The sequence below is a fragment of the Mesocricetus auratus genome, unplaced genomic scaffold (genome assembly GCF_017639785.1).
Source record: "Mesocricetus auratus isolate SY011 unplaced genomic scaffold, BCM_Maur_2.0 Super-Scaffold_100009, whole genome shotgun sequence".
NCBI classification, from domain to species: Eukaryota; Metazoa; Chordata; class Mammalia; order Rodentia; family Cricetidae; genus Mesocricetus; species Mesocricetus auratus.
The window spans coordinates 29157011-29178889 of record NW_024429193.1 but is presented as its reverse complement, the minus strand read 5'-3'; the positions used below and the strand labels follow the sequence as shown (position 1 = coordinate 29178889).

The following is a 21879-nucleotide window of genomic DNA, read 5'->3' as shown; positions in this document are numbered from 1 at the left end:
AGTTTGGTGGAATCTCTGCTGACGTCACGTCACTCCGCACACGGAATCGGAGCCCAGGGAAGAGAGAGGGATGAGAGCGAGGGAGGGGAGAGAGAGTGCGAGACCGAGCGAGAAAGCTGGAGAGCAGCAGCAGACAGAAACTGCCCGCGCCCGCTAGCTTTCGCAGCCCCCCGCGTGGATCCTCTCGGAACTTGGCTCCCTCGCGATCCGGGCGGTTCCCCCCCAGGCCCGCTCCACGGCGCTGGCTCTGCAGCCCGAGCCCCCCGCCGCCTGGCAGTCACCCTGGAAAGCGGTGGGACGCGGAGACAGCCGCTCTCTCCGGTAGCCGGTAAGTGGAGGCCCTCTCTCCCACAGAGCTGTGAGATAATGCGAGTCTGGAAATTTGTTCCACTTTGGAGAACCTCCGCCCTGTGTGATTTGTGGCTCTCCGGGCTTGTTTCTCCCGAGGTAGCACAGTTGGCAAACAGATCTTGCAGAGAGCCCTGCTCTTTTCGTCCTCAGCCGCAGACACTAGAACAATCCTGCCGGGGCGTTGAAGTCTAGGGGAAGCCAGACATCATGGCTGGCATTTAAAACGAGACATCTTCCCTGAAATTTCGATGCCCACAGGATAAGGAGAAATCCTCCGGCCGAGAATTAGTCCACCCAAGATAAAGGGCCGGCTACAAAGTTTCGGCTACTGGAATAGATTAGTCCCTTCCCATCATTACCCATTGGAAAAAAGAGATTCTATCTTAACTGGCAGTTAGTGACCTCTCGGGCCCAAGCGAATTACCTGGGAGCCAGGCCTAGATGCCAAGCCCGTACAATTACTTCGGATTATAAATCCTTTAAATTGATCACCAGTCAACTCCAATGTTGTACACCAGAAGATTCATTTTAACTGTAAGCAGGGAGGCAACTGTTTTGCAACTGGTAACTAAGTAAAAAACGTGATTCCAAACCGGAGAAATATGATATTTTTATTCCAATTCAATCATCTTCCCTAGACAATTTAAAAATCAAACTATCCTAGGAGCTGGAACATTTTTTTTCTGTTATGTCGGAGTCCTGTATTTTATTAAGGCAAATTAAAATGCGGGGAAACTTTTGCTATTATGAATTGCAAAAATAGACATTTATACATTCTAAACTACCTGATTCTAAGACATCTCCTTGTATCCTTTTCAGACCATTAATCACAACTAAAGATATTCTGAACAAATGAACTATCATTTGAAGACAATTCCACCTAAAATGCATATACCAATAATTTCACAAAAACAAAGTTCGTAACCAAAATGAATTGAGGGTTTGTTTTCTTGTTGATGAGATTGAAAATGAGCACAGGCCTCCTATAATCAAACTTTAGGTTAAAAAAATTAAGTAGCTACTTCATTCATAGGCTGTTTTTGCTTTGCCTCATCAAAAGTAGGTTTAAGTTATTGCCCTGCTTTGTCCTGTGAGTTGAGCACGGTCGCCTCTTCCAGTGCTCCAGAAGCACACATTCCGCACAGCATTCAAGCCTTGTACATGGTCAGATGCAGAGCTGTGTTAAAGTGGTGTCTTAATTTCCTTAAATGATTACCCACTGCAAATTAATTTACTGGCTAATCACACCAATTTAGTTCATTTAAAACATATGTCCTCGTGCCTTTTCGTTTTCAGCTTTCCATGAAACGGTTCTGCTCTGGGATAAGAAATGGATGGGGAGGGTGAAATGAGGAAGGATTTTTTTTTTGAATGATCAGGACCTTAGCTTCTTCTACAGTTTCATTCTTATGTTTGCTCATCGGAAATTATTTGTAAGCAAACTGCTCTATTTCTTACTGCTTGCCTGTCTGTCTGGCCCTAGTGGTACTGTGCGTGCTAATTGCTGTGTAGTGCTTTTTAACATGATCATGATATAGAATGGAAGTTGACCCGAACCAGATTGCTTGGCATGTACATTCCAACCAGGATATGAACTTCTGGCATGAGAATAGCTTCAAATCAGGGAAAGTCTCCTATCTGAAACGCTGAGATTAGCCATCAAAACCATTGTTGTAATCTGGCAGTGAAATTTGTCACACGTTAGCTGCCTTGATGGGGCAAGTTTAAGTATCATCAGATAAGGCTTGAAAATCCTCCTTAAAAAATTATTCCTCAATTATTTAGACTAGACTTATTTATTAGGCCTAGTCATTATATGGAGTAGAAAATTAAAGTCTCAGGACTCATATTGCTGCAAAATGCATCTAAAGTGACAAGGACATGTAGCAAGGGACTAAGAGACACTGACTTGGCCTTCTTTTCATTCCTTGGGCTGAAGCCCACTGGTTGTTGAAGGTTTGCTTACTATTGCTTTGTTTGGTCTTCAGCACCAAAGCATGGGGGTGGGGGAAATGTATAGTAACTGACTTTACACCCAGGGTTCAGGTCTTTTTCTTCTGCGTATTTCAGCCCCTAAAAAATAAATAAATAAATAAAACTATTTGCAGTTGCCATCTGCAATGCTGTGGCTACTGGCTAATAATGCAGCCAGTTCAGACATATAAAAAAAAAAGATTATCGAAATGATGATGACATGCAAATTTCCCCCGAAATTATCATAAGTAAACATTTGAAGTCTGGACTAATAAAATCCCATCTGTGTTACTTCATATCGAGTTAGTAGAAAGCTGTGATAATGAATTTTGTAATATCTCCCGAACAGACATCTCAATCAGGGACTAATCCTGTGATTTTACTGCAGAATCGCTAAATCTGGAGCCGCCAAACTGCTACTTCTGGGCCCACGGGTCCACAAGGATCCGCAGAGTCCCCACCCCGGTGCTCGCTAGCTGGTGGGGGGAACTGTGTGTGTGGCTCCCCACTCTTGGATCCCCAGGTCACCACACCGGCGGCCCCTCCTCCAGGCAGTGCGACCTTGGCCAGAGTCCCCTAGAGCTTGGGTTGCTCCAGGAGAGGCTGAGGAGCGCGTGGAAATGCAACTCAGGCCAAAACTCGGCCCACTGCTCCTAGGCCTGCTTCTGCCCCTCGACCAGTCTGGCAAAGCCGGCTCCCATCTCCAAGCCCTGGGCTCTAGGGGAAATGGACCCTCCGGTTGCAGGAGAAGCCTGGTTAGCAAGAGTCAGGAGCGGAGATTGCAGGGGCCTGAAAAGCCCAGCGCCTTCTTCCCTTTCTTGTCCTGAAAACAGCCACTCCATCTAGCCCTCCGCCACCCGCCTCACCCGGTTTGCCTGTGGCAAAGGAAAGGGGCCTCGTCAAAAGCCTGGCTGTCTGAGCTGCGGTTGGAAATTTGAAAGGGATCTAGCTTGCCTGAGACGGGAAAGGCAGAAACTGGAGGAGCAGCCTTCCAGTGCTGTTGCTTTGGGCTTGGCGGTCCCTCCAGAAACGCTTGCCCGGGTCTCCCTGCTCGTTCAGCCCATCGCGTATCTCAGCTCTGCGATCTTAAATCATACTTTAGGGTAAATAAATGGCTGCATGAGTATCTCCAGGGAAAAGCGTGGCTAAATATGGAAACGCGACTCTTGGTGGATGAGAGGCCTTAATTCAGCTCGGTCCTGGAGCACCCTTGGCCGAGATTTCCTCTCTTTCCGAATTACAGAAAACGGAGGGAAAGTTGCTTTGTAGGACGGGGCAAGCTGTCTCTGGCCTTCTGCAAATGTTTGCTGAGCTCAAACTGACTAACACCGTATTGAATGGTGATCTTTCTAAAGACAAGTCCATTCTACCCACCCCAAATGGTGTAGAAGCTTAAGGTTGTTCCCCGGCCTAGGCGCCCTTGGACTTAGTTCCCACAGCTACTCCAGAAGCCCGCGGTTTTAATGGCCTCCTAACCTCTGGGCCTTTCCCCTGTATCTGGGGATATAAATCCCTCAAGGTAAACATCGGTGGGAGTCCTGGATTCGAGGCTGGGAAGAGCTGCTCGGCCCCCAGAGGCTCTACGGCTGGGGAAGCATGCGGAACCCCAGCACCTAGCAGTCAGTCAACAGCTAGAGTTGATCCTGACCTCCCACAGGTAGCTGCCTTTGAGCCTCAGGCTCCCGACGGCCGCCAATTCTCAAAGCCGTGCCTCTCTTCTGTTTTGCAGATAACGGGGAATGGAGACCAATTGTCGCAAACTAGTGTCGGCGTGTGTGCAATTAGGTAAGAGCCCACTTCTCCTGCTCGGGTCCCTGGACGGGAGACTGCGCCAAGCTAAGGCGACAAGAAGGCACCGTCTCTGCAGAGAGGCCACCCCCGCATCTGGAGCTTTCTCCGGGGGAGGGGTTGGGGGCTATGCAAAAAGGAAATCAAACTAGTACAGCCGCGGCCTTGTCCTCTTGGGGAAGTTTGGGATCAGGTGAACGAGCGAGCGACGACTGCCCTGACACTCTTCCCGGCTGCCGAACGGGTGGCACAGGGACAGATCACCGCGCTGAGTCGTCAGGGGTCCCGGGGCTGGGCCTGCGGTCTGTCCTTCTCTAACGGGGTCTTTGCTCTCTGTCCCTCTTTCTCCTCCGTCCCGCCTCGCCCCCTAACCCTGGCCCTCGCCCGGGGCTCCTTTCCGCCGCCCTTTGGCGTCCCCTGCCACCGCACGTGGGGCGGGCGCACTCGCGGCCCAGGCGTGCAGCCGGCGGCCGTTGAATGTCTCTTCTCCAAAGACTCCGAAATCAAAAAGGTCGAGTTCACGGACTCTCCCGAGAGCCGGAAAGAGGCAGCCAGCAGCAAGCTGTTCCCGCGGCAGCATCCCGGCGCCAATGGTAAGGGGGAGGGAAGCGCAGGCCGCGCGCCGGGCTCCCGCCTCCGGGACTCTGGGCCTCCCGTGAAACACTGGAGGGCGAAGCCGCCACAGCCTGTGTCCCCGCTGCAGAACTTAGACAATTGGCTTCTGGGTAGAACGCGAAGCAGCCGTCCCAGGGACTTTAATTCCTTTCCACAAATTATACTGCACTCCTGAGACCCAACACCTCTCCCTTTTCTCTCTCCCTGTGGTCTGATCCCCTGCGCACGGCCCAGCCTACCGCGACCGCTCCAGCTGGAGTGCAAAGTGGTCCAACAGCGACCTCTGTTGCTCACCCTGTCCCACTGCACGCAGCACCGTCAGGGCCCACCCTGTCCCTCGCAGCTCAGAGCCATGCCCCACCTAGGCTGGTGGGAGCAGTTTATGGCGCCAGGCAAAAGCCTGCAAAGTTGTATTGAAGGCTCGCTTCGGAGGGTCTGGGTTCGGACAACAGCCCTGCAGAGCCCGAGCCAGCCAACTGCGCGCAGCACACGAGGGCCGCTGGGATTGTGAGCTTCTGTTGGAGAGCCCCAGCTGCTGTACTAGCTACTAGGTCTTGGGCTTGGATGATGTGGTTCTTTGGTTGGCTGATTTCATCCTAGACCAGTATGCAAGCTTGAGCACAAGGGGGGAAAATGTCTCCGACGTACAGCCAAGGCCTTGAGGAACTAGAAATGTGTCCTTAAATAATGTTTGTGTGTATATGGAGAAGCCTTCATTTGGAATGCATGTAAAATTCCAATTTACGCTTTTTCTATTCTCCGGGTTTTCCAGCCTCCGTCCTAAGTGCCCAACCTTAGGAGCTTGTTGACCTTTGATAGTGTGAGGAGATAAAACTCCCCACAGCTCTCTTGGCCCCTAACCCCCTCCTTCCGGATTAAAGTGTAAGGACACAATGTAATGTGTGCCAGAGGGGGTAATTTGGAACTCCCCTGAAGTAAACAAAAAGTATTACTAAGAAAAAAAGCAAAGGCTTTCTGTGGGCATCTGAGAGAAAAGCATCATTTGTTGAAATAAACCCCATAAGACAAGCTGCAGTTTGGCTGCCGGACACTGCACACATCCCTGGTCGTCCTGCTGGGCCAGTTAAACGCTCACTTGTCCGGGATTAACCCCAAGGGGTTAAATAGGGGCAATGCAGAGATAATGTCGGGTGATTTCTGTCATTAAGATTGTGTTAAATTCTTCTTCTGTTTGATAATAGGTCGTAAAAATAAATTATTAGACCGGAGAATGTTTGGTATATGGTTAAAAATCAAGACCAGAGATGACTCCCAAGCAGAATTCTTTGTGTAAACTCGGCCTCGGCTCTGACGGGGGAGCTCGAATGTGACTTCGCAGGGGGCAAGGCTGACCTTGCGTGGGGCAAGTTACATCCTGCGGGTTGTGACCCGAGGACTCGACCCCACCCCCAACTCTGATTTCCTTGACCCAGAGAACTGTTTCTGAGGCTAGGTGGCCTAACTTGTAGCTGAGAAGAGAGGCGCAGGACCCCTTCAAAGAGTCCTTGGTGATAAGATTCTTGTAGGTGAGCAGGATGTGTCTGGAGCCTACGGAGTCCAGTCCCCACTGTCAAGCACCCTGGCGTTCGCTTTTGAGAATAGGAAAAAGAAAGGAAATAGAAAATGGTAGGTGGAGAAATATGGAGAGCAAGAGAGAGAGAGAGAGAGAGAGAGAGAGAGAGAGAGAGAGAGAGAGCCTTTACTTTCAGTCCCGATTATTTTAGATAGTATATGAAAGGCCCTTCCCCCCATATTGCCAACCCAATACGTTTTCCTATCCTTTGAATCAAAGAGAAAAAAAATTGCTGCCCAAACGCGTTTAATGGCATTAATTTAAAAAGAGGCATGTGATGGAAAGAGATACTGAAAACCTTAATCTCTCTCTCTCTCTCTCTCTCTCTCTCTCTCTCTCTCTCTCTCTGTGTGTGTGTGTGTGTGTGTGTGTGTGGTGTGTGTGTGATGTGTGTGTGGTGTGTGTGTGAATTGATATATTTTTTAAATGACATACATAAGTAAGCAAAAGTCCTCAATCACTGCAGGAAGGTCGCCAGAGTTAAGTACCTTTCAGGTATTATCAAAATAGTTTATGGAATAGGCAAACTTCTGATTAGTATTTATTTTTTGTGCTTTTGAGGTTCCTTTTATTTTAAAAAGGAAAACATGTTTTTAAATGGCATCGATGACAAAGAGAGAGCCTTGATATTCAAGGATGCCGCCTTCCTCTCCTCCCTCAACCACCCTGCCTGCTCCTTAAGGGAGACCCCAGTTCTATCCACCTGTCCCAGGGTTCTCAATACCCACCATCGGGCAGTGTATGGGTGAGAGAGCCAGGAGAGGAGAGAGTTGGCCCTGCACCGGGAGAGAGAGGCTTTTTGGCCAGTCCTTCAGAAAGGAGCAGAGGCCAGTTGAGGACTCTGCAAGAGTTTTTTAGGAACTCTTACAATGGTCCTGACCTTCAGGAAGAGAACAGAGTGCAGAATGTTTGGGAGTAGCTTCTGTAGAGCAAAAAGCCCACAGCGCTGCTACCCGCTTGGCCTCAAAGCCTGTCCACTTTGCCCTGTGACAAGTGGCCAGTACGTCACCCTCTGCCCCCTACCCCCAGCCATGCTGTTAATTTTTAAATAGCTTTGACAGAATGGCTGGACTGAAAGTATTCTTTCTGATCACACCTAGTCCCAGATTTCCCCGCCTGGAAGGAAACTAAGGTCCCTCCTGATACCCTGGGTCCCCGCATGCCCCTTCTCCCACTCTGCCAACTCAACCCCCCTTGGGGGATATGGGTAAACTCTGGCTCTTGACTGGGCACAGTTTCCCTCTTGGACCCCCAGTCACTTAGTCAGAAAATGTTGGTGAGCCTCCTCATTTTAACTACAAAAGAACATGACTCTCTTTTCCTTCAACATTATGAAGCTGCTTAAATGGGAGATCTTCTAACAGCAGCCACTTAAATCTCTGTAGCAAAATGCAGAATGGTGGTTCCTGGGGCAGGGATCTGAGCCCTGAGAAAGAAGGTTACACACATGTGGGAAAGTGGAGAGACCGTGGCTGTGACGAGGAGGTAAGGTATAGGTGCTAACTAAGGAGAGCGGAGGCTTGCAAGAGCAAAGCCAGGAGGACTGGGTGGTGGCAGGTGTCTATTTTCTTTTCCCCCCGCTGAACACCACCTCTACCACCATTAAACCTGCAGTGACACTGGCAGAAGCCGCCTCTCTGCCTGTGGTTTGCAACCCCCAGTCCCAGCGGGAAATTGTACCAGATGTCCAGGTAGTTAGTCCCTGGTGATCGGTGGCACGAGCGGCGACCAGCGTTCTTTGCAGGAGAAAGGACTGCCTCCTTTCTCAAAGTTTCTTTAGACTGCTTGGGCTGTTACTGCGCACAGGCTGCTGTTAATATATGCAGCAGTTGTTAGAGCGACTCCGGGGAAAAGGAAATGTATAACGAAAGCTTATTCGTGAGCAGGAATATACTAATGGAACAATCTGATGTCTTCTTAATCCTATGTAAAAAGCTTTGTCGTCTTCCTAATATTGACTGAATGGGTAATTAATGGCTCTTCATCTAGGCGAATACCCTGTAATCCAAGATAGGCAAAAGACAACAAGCCCAAGTTAGAAGACAAAAGGCCCAATGCAGCCACAGGCCCCTCCTCAGGGACTCCAACTGGGAAAGTTTCTTCTGCTGGGGAAGAAAGCAGGAATGGGAGACAAGACCCACCCTTTCTTGGTTTTGCTAACCACGTACTTGACTGCTCAACCCTCCAAGATGCAGCTTTGCTCTCTCCAGCTCTTCTTCTAGACTTCTCTAAGGCATACCCATCCAAAAGCCATCCGAAGCTCACCCACCCCCAAATCGATTAAATGCCCATGTGCAACACAAAAGGTCCCTAAAAAGCCTTAACGGGGCACTCACTCCCTTCTTTTACAAACCAGTGATTAGAGTCCATTAAGACTGAAGTAGTTGAGGTGCAGGCAAGAAAATAGTAGAGCAACACACGCACGTGTGTGTGTGTGTGTGTGTGTGTGTGTTGAACAACCATTGGGAGTGATGGAGTCAACTTCTTTGTGAGAATCTGATGTAGAGTGCCCAAGATTCTGCCAGCATGTTTTGAACAGGCTGACATTTTAATTTAAACCTTTAGAGTAATACATTACTAAGGTTACTACAATGAGGTGGGTTCCTTTTTTTGTCAGCTGACAGCTTTTAAAATATTATTTCGCTAGGGAAATAAAAGCTTCATCTCAGATTATAGGTGGGTATTTTTGGATTTATGTGATTTATGGTCACCATGGCAACTAATGCTGAATGTTAGCTACCAGCATGTCTGGGAGAGAAAAAACAGAAAGAAGAGAGAGGGAGAGAAATAGGAAAAGGAGGTGAACATGAGCTGGAGAGAGGATTGATTTAATCCAATTATTTTTTAAGTGACTTCAGTTAGTTCCTTGCACCTCCTTTTCTCCAAACCTGCATATCTATATTTATTTTCATTTTCGTTTTCTTCCTGCCCTTGCTCTTCTCAGCTTCCTTCTCCTCTCCTGCTCACTGTCTGTTTCCTTTCCTCCTTTTCTCTCTTCTCCATGCCTCTAAGTCACATTTAACTATACCAATCTCCCTGTTAAGGAAAGTGATGCTTTCTAGAAATGAGATGAATGTCTAGTGAACCTGCCATGCTCACATGCAAATGTGGGGGGGCATTAACTGCTCTTGGGTTAGTAGTGCCAGCACCCTCTTCCCCTCGGTCTCTTCCATTTTTCTCACTGGGAAGCGGGAGATAGGGAGATACCTCCCAGTGGCACCCTAGTATCCTCTTAAGTTATCACCCCAAAACCGCTTCAAGAGGTTGAGCAATTAGAACAGAGATGAGGGACTCTACCGGCTCTGGTCTACCGAGTATGTTTTTATAGGACTGCAGTGTTGGTTGATCTTCGGCCTTCTGATTTACAGCCGAATCCTCTCTTTTAACAAACCTTAACTTTTGTTGCGTTTAGGGAATGAAAAAAAAATCATCCACGCTGAAGAAGCTTTTAAGTTGGGAGGGGTAGTCACTTTCGTGTGTGTGTGTGTGTGTGTGTGTGTGTGTGTGTGTGTGTGCACTCGCATGTGCGCATGTGTTAAGGGCAGGGTCTTTTCAAGCCTGGTATGTGAAAAAGCCCACTCAGTTGAAAGAGAGAGTAAGAGGCCACTTCTCTAGGTGCCAGATCTCGTCTAACCTTTGTGCCTCACAGCACCCATTCACACATTCACTACCCATCACATGGCCAGCACCCCCTACACACACACACACACACACACACACACACACACACACACACACACACACACCTCCTTATGGCCTGATAGCTCAGGGAACCCTCTAACTTCCAGGTGAGTTCTGAGGGCAGAAGCTTTATAAGATTTGAGGATTGGTTGATTAAGTCCCAGCCCATACTCCCCGCAACTACTGCCCAGACAGACTTACTGCTCACAGAGCTGGAATAGCTGGAGGGAGTTTGCTCAACTAACACTAAAGAGTGTGAAATTAAATAAGACTTTAAGACAGTAATCGGGTAATCGGTGGCAAATACCAGCTCAAAACACGCCTGACCCTGTGTCACATACTTCCCTCCTAGAGAGTCTTTCTTTGAAGGAGTGAGCAAGAAAACCCAGTTGATGGGACCCTAGTGCCTCCTAACACTAGGTTTCCTCTCCTTGGCCCCAAGGAAGACACACAACAGAGCACAGGTTTCACACACACACACACACACACACACACACACACACACACACACACACCTTCTTCTTTCTTCCTTTCTTTCCTTTTTAATGTTTGTTTCTTGAATAGAAGACTTCTCTAATGATGGCTGTGGTCACCATAATATCTAGAGTCGACCAAGAAGAATCCACTTGGATTCGCAGTAGTGCCAAACTCACTGAAAACACGATTTGACTTCAAACCTCTTCTTCATCTATGTGACTGTCTACAGATCTCAAATAGTTGATTACAACTCCAAACTTGGTTACCACCCTGGAATCTTCATTTCAAGGCCTTTCTTGGTCTCCATCAAACACCTCCACAACCTACTCTGGCACGAACCCTTTGGGTCCTGAGAAGGCTGACGTCCTATCAGGACTAGTTGGCATGTGAAGAGCAAGTAGGAAAGGGTCAGATGACTGTGAAAAGAATGTTAAAACATATTTGCATCAGTTGCTTGTGTACGTGTGTGCCCACATGCGTACACATGTGTGCACAGGTATATATATGGACATGCCTCAATGCTATGCTATTCTGTTTTTTACTTCAAGCAGCGTTCTCCGAATACTGTTCAAATGTCTTTATTCTCTTGACCTCAGTGGTTCCATGCAATTTAAATTTATTTTTTAATCTATTTAGACCTGGCTGTTTGTACATCTATATCTTTCCCAAATCTCCCATAATATGGCAACCACTTACCCTTGGGCTTTCCATCCATTTGGGGGTCTGGCTGAGCCACGCCCCACCCCCACCCCCATGTGTTTTTCCATATCTGAATGTTCTGCTAGAAGCGTGGAATCAACAGAGCTTAAGCTGAAAGTCTCCGGGCTGAATGGGAGATGATCTGGGAACTCTATGTGGCTCTTTGCACCTGCTCAGTTCTGCAGGAAAAGGAGCCTTGAAAAAGATCTGTAGTCTCAAAAAAAAAAAAAAAAAAACAACCAACTGGTTTTGATGCTTCCCCATTCGAATCTTGAGGCAAAGAAGAGTATGCCCACCAAAGTAGAGATTCTTCCATGCTTTGATGCAATGGAGTCTATCATGAAATGAAGCACTCTGGGCGATGGTATTGTGACACCCACAGTGATGGTGAGGTTTATAGAAGAAACTAGAATATGACTAGTAAACATGTTGGGCAAGAAAGATTCATATTGGCTTAGTTGTAGGTCATTCGCTGGCAAGTGCACAGGAGAAAATATTTACTTTACACATATACTTTATGATCTTGAGGGAATTAGAGGAAATTCAATAAGAAAATGGCGAGAAACATTTAAAACCCTTATTTAAGAGACTTAGGCAAATGAGAGTCTTATCAGATTAAAACCCACTACAAATGTAAGAACATTGTCTTCAGTGAACCGCTGTGGGGTCTGAGAAGGAGATTGGCCCTCCAAATCTCAGGGATAAAATGCGTCATCTAAGCACCAGATAATGAGTAGAATGTAAATTAATTTAACCTTCTTTACCAACAGGCTGATGGTGTAATGTGTGCAATTTAGTGATAAGGTTGGAGGACCTAATATAGCTGGATGCATGAGCCTCTGTTAACGCAGGCATGTGTTCTGCTCTGAGCAGGTGTGTGTGTGTGTGTGTGTGTGTGTGTGTGTGTGTGCGCAGAATAATGTGAGTTAGAAAAAAAAAGGTTAAAAACCAACAATGCTGACCTAAAGCTTATGAAGAAATTTCTCTAGTACCTAAATTCTTAAAATGGATTGACAGTGGTGTGACAAGACTGGAAGCAATTCTCCTGTTGGTCCTTTGGATGGCCTTGTGTATTTAAGATGGGAGGAATTGTTGATAGTGTGTTGGGAAGGGGGAGTAAGGGTAAAAGAGACAAATGTTATAAATATATCTGTAGTCAGTTTCATCTGCTTAGTGCCAGGGTCCCCCAACCTTGTGAAAAGGGCTGGAAGGGGAGTTTGCTGAAGATTCCTTATACTGGTGTTGCAAATCATTGACTGTAACGTCAAACAAATTACGTTCCACGATGATAACACTAACTCCACAGTAAAACAATCACCAATGCAGAACCCAGAGGAAAGGGGTAGATTACTTTGTGTTCTTCTGCTGACCTAGGCTGGGGGACAAAAGGTGTGTGTGTGTGTGTGTGTGTGTGTGTGTGTGTGTGTGTATGTGTGTGTGTGTGTGTGTGTCTAGATCTCAAACCCAGAACCTCCTGAGAGCTAGGTAAGAAGAACTCCCTGACTGAGCGCGGACTCCTCCCTTCCAGTCCCACAACGAATTGAGAAAAAAAAATGAATGTATCTAAATGTATTTCTTTGAAACTTAAATTTCCTTTGGAATAACGCTGCACCATGCTGATGCCTTCATAAGTGATCTGTTTTGTTTTATATATATATGAAAAAGACTTTGCTTGTCCTAGTTGAACAGTCCTCTACCCCCCCTCCAGCGCAAACCTACTGTTTCTGCCTGTGTTTTAATGATTCAAGACAGCCTTGAGCTCCCTAGGAAAAGAAAATGACTGTTAAAAATCATCCTTGAAATTGGTCATTTGGCAACGTCCTTAATTGTATGGAAATTCATTAAGGCATATTTTCTATATAATTAGCTCAAGGTTGTTGATTCTACGGGCTAAAGCCTGGATTTGAATCTGATTGATAATAAAGTAAACAAGGGAGTCGAATTTAAAGCATAGCTCTCTCTCTGGCTAGGACGAACTTAATACAGTGTACAAGGAATTTGAAAGATCTAGGATGTGTCTTAATCAACGTTAAGTAGAATGGATAAGCTTTCAGCATTTCGAAAGCGCTGGGTTAGGGTTTCTACTCTATTGTGAGTTTTCTGTCTGGGGACTAATAAGCATTACAGCGAACGTGATTTGAGGCGACTTTTTATTCATGTATAAATCCAGAGTGAACCACCAAGCAGTTGTTCGACTAAAGTCAAGGTAATTTCCTTTTGACGGGTCCATTTTCTTCTCGATTTCTAATTTATTAGCCTGCATTTTCAAGACTCTGTCTTCTTTGCAATTAAAGTAAAGCTTCCTCAGATTAGCGCGACATTCACCTGACAGGCGAATGGGGTGGGGGCGGAATTAAGATGGGAAAGGTGATTTGCTGATGTTTTTAACTTCGTAGCTGTAGGTAGCACATCTTCTTTCTGTCCTGGCCAGAGGTGGTGGTGGAGGCGGGGGGGGGGGGTTCTGGTCTAGAAATGGATGTGGTGAGACACAAAAGGAAGAGTACCGGGTGCTTGCTAAACCTTACACCTTTCGGTCCTCGACTTCTCTTCCTTTTCCCAAACCATCCGGCTCCAAGCCTCCTCTCTCCACCTAACCCAAAGCCAGGTCGCCTTTGGCCAGGCAGGAGCAGAATTCCCAGGAGCGCGCCTGTGTAGACCGGGTGGGCACAGCTAGGAATTAGTTTGGGCCTCGCACTGCTGATAGGTGCAGACAGAACCATCCCTCTGCCGCGGCTCGGGGCCTCGCGATTGGTGTGGAGCCACGTCACTCCGACCCCGAGAAAGGTCTGGGAGGAGGCGGAGGCGGGGAGAGCTGGGGAGGGCCTCCGCAGAGTGACGTCTCTCCACCAGGAAGCCCGCCTCTGGTTTTAAGATGTTAGGCCAACAGGGAAGCGCGGAGCCGCAGAGCTTGCCCGTCGCTCGCCAGGGTGTCTGGAGCTGAGCTGCGGCGGGGCCCGGCTCCAGCTCGACGGCCCGCGGGGGTGTGCGTGCGCGCCGCGGAGGGTGTGCTCGGAGGCCAGCGCGGTGGCCGTGGCGGCTGCAGCCGCCGCGGGGGATCTAATATCAGCTACCTGTCCCTGTCACTCTTGACACATCGCTGTCAGGGCTGCAGCGCCGGGGGCGGGCAGAGCGCGCCCTTAACTGTCCTTATTGGAGGGGTATCTGGGGGGAGGGAGGGAGGCAAGAAAAGGGTCTTTGCCCATTCTTGTTTCGCTTTGGATCGTGGAAGTCAGCTCCCTAAAGAGGCTCGCAGCGGTTCCCTCCTGCCCACGTCCCCAAGTCTCTGTTGGCTCCCTGACTTTCGGCTGCCGAACACTTTTGGCTGGAACCTGCAGCTAGAGAAGACAGGGGGAACTTGGCTCGAGGACTCGGCAGGGGTTGCTTCCCCTAGCTCTACCGTCTCGGCTAACGCGGGGACACTCGGTGCCTAGAGTGCTACCCAGAACCGGCGACTGTTGCGGCACGGTGGGCGCTAGCCCGGGACTCATAGAACGCCGCACTCCCTCGTCCATGAACTGCATGAAAGGCCCGCTGCCCTTGGAGCACCGAGCAGCCGGGACTAAGCTGTCGGCCGCCTCCTCACCCTTCTGTCACCATCCCCAGGCGTTAGCCATGGCTTCGGTCCTGGCTCCAGGTCAGCCCCGCTCCCTGGACTCCTCCAAACACAGACTGGAGGTGCACACAATCTCAGATACTTCCAGCCCTGAAGCCTCAGGTAAGGCGCCGCGCTGCCCCACCGACACTTGAGCGCAGCCCCCCGGCGCCTCCTGGTTCTCTTGATCCCCGAGGAAGTCGCCCCCTCCTGGGGGAGGCGTGGTGGGAGTGGTCGTTCTGTTAGCTCAACGTAGAACTTCCGGGAGCCCGGATTCTAGTGACCCTGTCCCTTCCATTCGGTCTACATCGGCTTGGTTCCTGTGGTTCAAGTAATCCGGCAAACGCCACAGTGCCCACCTTGGTCTTCCTTCAGTTTCTTAGATCACAAATCCCTGAGCATTTCGTTCCAAGGACGTTCAGAGGCTGCCCACCATCCTATCCCTAGTCTCTTGTTGGCCTTTACCTCCCAAGGAGACTCACTCTCTTAAAAAGTATTTCTAAAGCTACTTAGAAAGGCCCTTGGCAACGAGGCTTACCTCCCCACCATTTGAAGAGCTGGCCAACTTGCATTCCTACCTGTATCCTAACATCCACTTTCCTGGCCTTCCAAAACCGTAAGGAAATCTGAGGTTCGGGGGTGTTGTCTGTAAACCACGCACATGTGCGTGTATTGAAAGATACGTGTCTTCTCAGGGGTGTATGCTTGTGAGCAAGGCTATAAAAATGAGTGTATCGCCTGCCTCGGTGAGATAAACGTGTAAATAAAACGTGCAGCGCTGGGGGAGGGGAGGAAATGGGGCGCACACACCCACGCTTCCACCGCTCACCCCCAGACACAACTGCTCCCTAAGGAACTGAGCTGCTGCTCACTGCCCTGTCCTCCTCCAGCAGCCTGGCTACCCGATTCGGTTAAGAGCTCACGTTTTGCAAACAGGAATCTGACCGAAGCCGTGTGTTTCTTTTTGTTTTGTTTTGTCTTGTTTTCTCAGAGAAAGATAAGGGCCAGCAAGGAAAGAATGAGGACGTGGGCGCCGAGGACCCATCCAAGAAGAAGCGGCAACGCCGACAGAGGACTCATTTCACTAGCCAACAGCTACAGGAGCTGGAAGCCACTTTTCAGAGGAACCGCTACCCAGACATGTCCACTCGCGAGGAAATCGCCGTGTGGACCAACCTTACGGAAGCCCGAGTCCGGGTAGGAGACAGCACCCAGTCTGGAAAAAACTAGGGGGAAGGCCTTGCCAAGCTTCAGACCCTGCAGATCGGGGCTGGTGGTAAGAGTGGTGTTTGGAAGGCAGTGCCGCCCTCCAGGGTGACAGTGGGAAACAATTTTACAAGAAGAAAAGGCCGAAGGCCTCTAGGCGGCAAGTGTGCCCGGAGTTATTGCTCTGGGTTCCCAGGCAGAGCGGCTTGCCTGGCGCAGGCGCCGAGAGCCTCACCCGTTCTCTGCCCGGCCATCCGGCGCCCTCCCAAGCTGAGCCGCGCGGGCATTCCTCAGTAAAGGGCATTGTGTTCCCGGCTTGCCTTCTCCAGACGAGCGCCAATAAAATCCATCCCCTCCAGGAGCTGTGAACAGGCTCCAACCTGTGCGCCTAGAACAAGAAACCCCTCCAGAAACACGCTAGGGTTGGCCCGGCCCAGCCTTTTCTTCCATCGGCTAGCAAGAGTTGCTCTCCGACCTTTTCCCGGGCGGGGTTTTTAGCCATTCAGACTTCTCTCAAACTCTACTCCCTAGTTTTGTAATCCTTGGAAATAACGACTATTCTGCTAGCACTTTTAGAAAGAAAGGAGAAGAAAGACGTTTCAATTTGGTTTATTTATCTTCTCGAGGAAGTTCAGCTCTTTGAAGGTTGTACTCACACCCCTCGCTTAATTATAGTTATAGGTTTATAAAGAGGGCTTACCTTCACTCTGTAGCAAATCTGCCCCTTTACGGACTGGCGAAAAAAAAATAAAAAGCTTAAATAAATTACCAAGTAGCAGCATCCTGGTTTAACACCGGTCGGTAGGCATTTCCAAAATAGTTACGACTCTGAAAGAGGAAAACAGAACCCAGCAGACTCCAGAGACCACCGTTTTATAAAACGCGGTCTGTGTAGAAGTGTAAGAAAGTAAGGGGGGCGAAAAGAAAAAGAAAGAGAATATTAGACAGCAAGGAAAGTAAAAACTCAAGTGCATTCCCAAAGCTAAGAGAAGGAAGACCCTGTCCGGGCGGCACTGCTTCAGGCTAGGCTACGCCGGTAGATAAAGGAGCCCGGAAGAAGTGGGGAGTGGTTTTAGTTTAACTGCGGGGAGCCAGCGCTCGTGCAGGGGCCGCCTGGTTTTGAGCAAGGTCAGACTTCCTTTAGCTTTCCTTAGCGTCAGGGAACAGTGGGTCTTGCACGTTTTGTTCTCGCCTGGTCAAAGTTTAGAAGGCCTGGAGTAGAAATGACAAGTCATTAAAATAAAGACACAATTTGTCTTTCACTGAAATCCCCGGGGAGAGCCCTCCCACCACACCCGCTTTTCGGAGGCCCCGTTCCCCCGCAGAGGGTGCTCGCTCCAGTGGTCTCCTTCCAGGCGCTTAGTTGTTCAGCCAAGTGCGTGAAGCTTGCTTTTTATAGCAATCGGGTGCAAAGAGGAAGGGGGAGAAAAAAGGAAATCTGGACTAAAAGGAAAAAGGAAAAAAAAAAGCGGATTAGACGGCTGGGCGCGACAGAGATGTGTAATGTGGAACATCACCAGTGTCAGCTCTGGGCTGCTGGGCCAGGCCTCGCTCCAATACACAAAAGCCGCTGTCTGGGGCGACCGGCGGGCTGGGTGTGGATTGGAAGAGGGGTTGCGGCGGGGCCACCGAACGCGGGCCGGGGGCTGGCCAGCTTGAGCAGGCAGATGACTGCTCTGGTCTCGTCCAGAGCTGAGCCCGGTGCTGGCGAGGCCCGAGTGTCAGTGGGGTGCTACAGAGTAAAGCGAAGCGAGGTGGAGGGCTACAGACAGGCTGGTCCGGGAGCCCCAGTTTGCCCAGCTCCCGAAATTTACTTTTTATTCGGTTGTTTTTCTGGGAGGGCAAGGGTATCTTGCATCCGGGTCCTAGCGAGTTGGGGCAGAGGGGGTGGAGGGGGCAGCGTGGAGGTACTGGGGGCAGGGGAGGGGCTGTGTGGGAGGAGAGTGGGTGCTCCCCAGTGCCTCTAGTCCTCATCACTATCTGTGGCTTTCGAAAGGAAGCAAGTTTGCAAGGTCCGGGAAGGGTCCCGTTTATTTTACAGTGTGTTTGGACCCCAAATAGGGCTTAGGTTGGGGAGGGGGGAAGTCAAGCGACCTATAGACAGTTAGGCGTTTGGCTGGGCATTGTGGCCCAGCTCAGAGGCCAGAGCTGGAGCAGCGGACTAGGCCTCAGAGCGTTGCCAAGGCCTGGGACAAGCCCCGGTGCTGTTTTCACTACTCTCAAGGGGCTCGCACGCCATGTAGACTGCGGGGGATGCGGGGGCGGCCAGAGCGTGACCTGGGTTGGCTCCTGGTACTTTGTGTGAGTGAGTTTTTAACTGTCTCTGTGCCCTCTGTCTCATCCTTTATCCCCACCACCCCAGGTTTGGTTCAAGAACCGCCGAGCCAAATGGAGAAAGAGGGAACGCAACCAGCAAGCCGAGCTGTGTAAGAATGGCTTCGGGCCGCAGTTCAATGGGCTTATGCAGCCCTACGACGACATGTACCCCGGCTACTCCTACAACAACTGGGCCGCCAAGGGCCTCACGTCGGCGTCCCTGTCCACCAAGAGCTTCCCCTTCTTCAACTCAATGAACGTCAACCCCCTGTCGTCACAGAGCATGTTCTCCCCGCCCAACTCCATCTCATCCATGAGTATGTCGTCCAGCATGGTGCCCTCGGCGGTGACCGGCGTCCCGGGCTCCAGCCTCAATAGCCTGAATAACTTGAACAACCTGAGCAGCCCGTCGCTGAATTCCGCGGTGCCGACGCCCGCCTGTCCTTACGCGCCGCCGACTCCTCCGTATGTTTATAGGGACACTTGTAACTCGAGCCTGGCCAGCCTGAGACTGAAAGCGAAGCAGCACTCCAGCTTCGGCTACGCCAGCGTGCAGAACCCGGCCTCCAACCTGAGTGCTTGCCAGTACGCAGTCGACCGGCCGGTGTGAACCGCGCCCAGCGCGCGGGGATCCGAGGACTGTCGGAGGGAGCAACTCTGCCCCAGAAAGACTGAGAATTGTGCTAAAAGGTCGTGCGCACTACGGAAAGAAGAGGAAAAAAAGAGAAGATATCGGAGGAGAAGAAACCACTGAATTCAAAAGGAGAGCGCCTTTGGTTTCAAAGGAACGCCCCCAAGTGTCTGACATCTTTCCCTAAAAGTATTTCCAGCAATTGCAAGAACGCGTACACCAACAAATGTTTGACTGGATATGACATTTTAACATTACTATAAGCTTGTTATTTTTTAAGTTTAGCATTGTTAACATTAAAATGACTGAAAGGATGTATATATATCGAAATGTCAAATTAATTTTATAAAAGCAGTTGTTAGTACTATCACGACAGTGTTTTTAAAGTCTAGGCTTTAAAAGAAAGCATGTTATACAGAATCGGCTAGAATTTTTCGCTTGCAAGCAAAGGAATGTATATACTAAATGCCACACTGTATGTTTCTAACATATTATTATTATAAAAATGTGTGAATATGTTTTAGAATAGTTTCTCTGGTGGATGCATTGTTTCTGAAACTGCTATGTACAACCTATCCTGTGTATAACATTTCGTACGATATTATCGTTTTACTTTTCAGCAAATATGAAAAATGTGTTTTATTTCTTGGGAGTAAAATATACTGCGTACAAATTGGTCTGGATTCTTTCTCCCTTTCTCTGTCACCTGGCCAGGGTATCTCAGTCACTGCCTCCTAAACAAACCAGTTTCCTCTGCCAGCTCAGTCAAACATACAGGGTAGTATTTAAATTCAGTAGAGATAGTTTCTAGCCATTCATCAGAACCTAAAAGGGGGGGCAGCAATGGAGAGGTGGGAAGCTGCAACATGTTATGTGCCTAGGATTTTTCTTTGGCCTAAATCCATAAAATGCCATTGTTAGCAAATAATACCAGAGAAAGAAGAGAGGTGAAAGAAATTTCGAGGTATGCCAACCAGCTTGGAATGATTCGGAAGCTTACTCAGTCAGAAAGAAACCACACCTCCAGTAAACTGTTCTGGAGAAATATAGGAGTGTATACTCATGTACAGTTTATATACATAAACTTCTTAGAAGGGACACAGCTATAATAAATTTACAAGGAAACACCTCAGTTCAAAATATTTAGGCCTCTGCGTTTATCTTGGAGGCTTAAGTAGAGAGATCCTTCATTTATATTGTATTACTATTTCCAAGTCCTTTGGAGACATTAAAAGAAACAAAGCCCATTTCTAATAACTACAGCCGTTTCAGTGTGTCAAAGAACCCAGGGGTCGAGGGTTAGACTGGAGTTTCCTGAGCCTTGTAGAGCAATATGTAGTTGAGGCAAAGGTCATGCTCCCTGTGTTTTGTTTTAAATAATATTGACCCATTAATTCTAAACCTGCTTGTTCCTGAAATTATACAGGATTATAGTTTGCACACTGCAGGACAATGAAGCAAATCAAGATGAATTACAGCTTGGGCCCTCCCCCCATCCTCTGACATCTAAACAGGGAATGAGATCCATGTGAGTGTTTGAAAGAACCTTAAGCCCCGGCCTCGTCCAGCGCAGCGTTTTAGCTCCTTTATGTTAAACGTGAAACTTGATTTCGTAACCAATAGTGGCCAATAAGGCTTACTCCCGAAGACTTGGCGGCCTAGGCGCTGGGAGGGTCACCAAAGGGTGTGCAGAGGTCTTTTGTTATTCTTGCCCCAGCCCCCCACGCAGTACGCTAGGACAAACACCAGCTAGGGAACCGGTAGAGAAAAAGCGGCCTCCGGTTTTCTGAAGTCGAGAAAGCCGGCATCTTTACGTTTAAGTTCTTTTTGTCTCGCGGAAACTCTACCTAGGAGCTTTCGGAGCTCAGACACCGAGTCTTTGTTCTGCGAGGATCTGCTGCTGCCACTTAAACAGACCGCAGATAATATGCCCGGTTTAAGATCAAGTGCTCCGAGCACATTAACTTTCTTTTTCTTTCTTTCTTTTTAAAGCTTTGCTCCTGTCCCGGGCCGGGATCACGCGGCGGTGGGGGCAGATAGAAGAAGGCCTTTGGACGAGGGTCACCTCCGTCCTTGTTCACTTGAGAGCAGTGGAGAGGAAAGTGGTCACCCAAGGCGGACTTTGCCTTCTGGAGCAGGGAAGGCGGGCGAGGGTGCCTCTCTGCTCCTCAGTGTGGTAGGGGAGAGCTGAGAGGGCGTTGTAAACTCGGTGAAAGATTTGGGGACCCTGCCTCCAAGTGCGGGAGAGGGCAGCTGGCTCCTTTTGCTTCTCCGGCAGGACTGACCCAGGGTGACTTTGGGAGCCCACGTTTAAAAAGGCGAATCTTGGCCTGCTTTGTTGACTTAACTAGAACTCTGTTGGAGGAAATCAAAGTGAAAATAAATAAATAAATAAATAAACAAATAAAAGAGTTATCACTTCCCCGACTTTAGAGGTTCAGACCGGGGGCGGAGATTTGGGACAGAAGATATAGGCCTTGTCTCAATCACACCTCAGCTACATTCTGTGGACTTCCATTTCGCCTTCCTCCGGGATTCACAGGCAACGCATCCTCCCGGCAGCTCCTCTTTTGCCCCAGGAGGGAGAGAAGCCTAGTTCCCGAGCGAGTGGAACCCGTCCCCATCCCCCCTCCTACCCGGACCCCCCCCAACCATCGCCACCTCTACCAACTCAGTTCCACTCAATCGATTTTTGCTGCATGTCAACACTTATTACCGGTGAGTGTGAGGGTATTTTTTTTCTTCTTCTCTAGGTCTCTTAATGATTTCTGAGCTAGTTGTGTATTAAAGTGCTTAAAGGAAACTTTAAGGTAATCTATAGCATGAAGATCAACCTCCCCCGCGTGAGTTCAAACATGGCGAGCGCTTAGCGGCAGAGCCAGGCCTCGGTGGCCTGGGTGTCCAGCAGCACACCTCTGGGGAAGCCAGAGCAAACCCGGCTTAGAGCGAAGGAGGCCTTGCTTAGACCCGCAGTGG

At 49.1% G+C, this 21879-nt stretch overlaps 1 protein-coding gene across 3 annotated transcripts; it reads left to right on the top strand.

Moving 5' to 3' along the window:
- The first annotated feature begins 85 nt into the window (after positions 1–85).
- On the top strand, positions 86–19576 carry Pitx2 (paired like homeodomain 2). Of its 3 annotated transcripts, XM_040751803.1 has the most exons (5): positions 86–328; positions 4055–4110; positions 4569–4706; positions 15742–15947; positions 18319–19576. In XM_040751803.1, exons 2-5 carry the CDS (start codon positions 4065–4067, stop codon positions 18880–18882), a joined length of 954 nt encoding a protein of 317 aa, XP_040607737.1. In that variant the 5' UTR covers positions 86–328; positions 4055–4064; the 3' UTR covers positions 18883–19576. The 3 variants fall into 3 exon arrangements, with proteins under 3 accessions (XP_040607737.1, XP_021090215.1, XP_005082874.1); XM_021234556.2 differs by lacking the exon at positions 4569–4706 and having other exon boundaries at positions 88–328; positions 18319–19536; XM_005082817.4 differs by lacking the exons at positions 86–328; positions 4055–4110; positions 4569–4706 and adding an exon at positions 14050–14873 and having other exon boundaries at positions 18319–19536.
- Positions 19577–21879: the final 2303 nt, after the last annotated feature.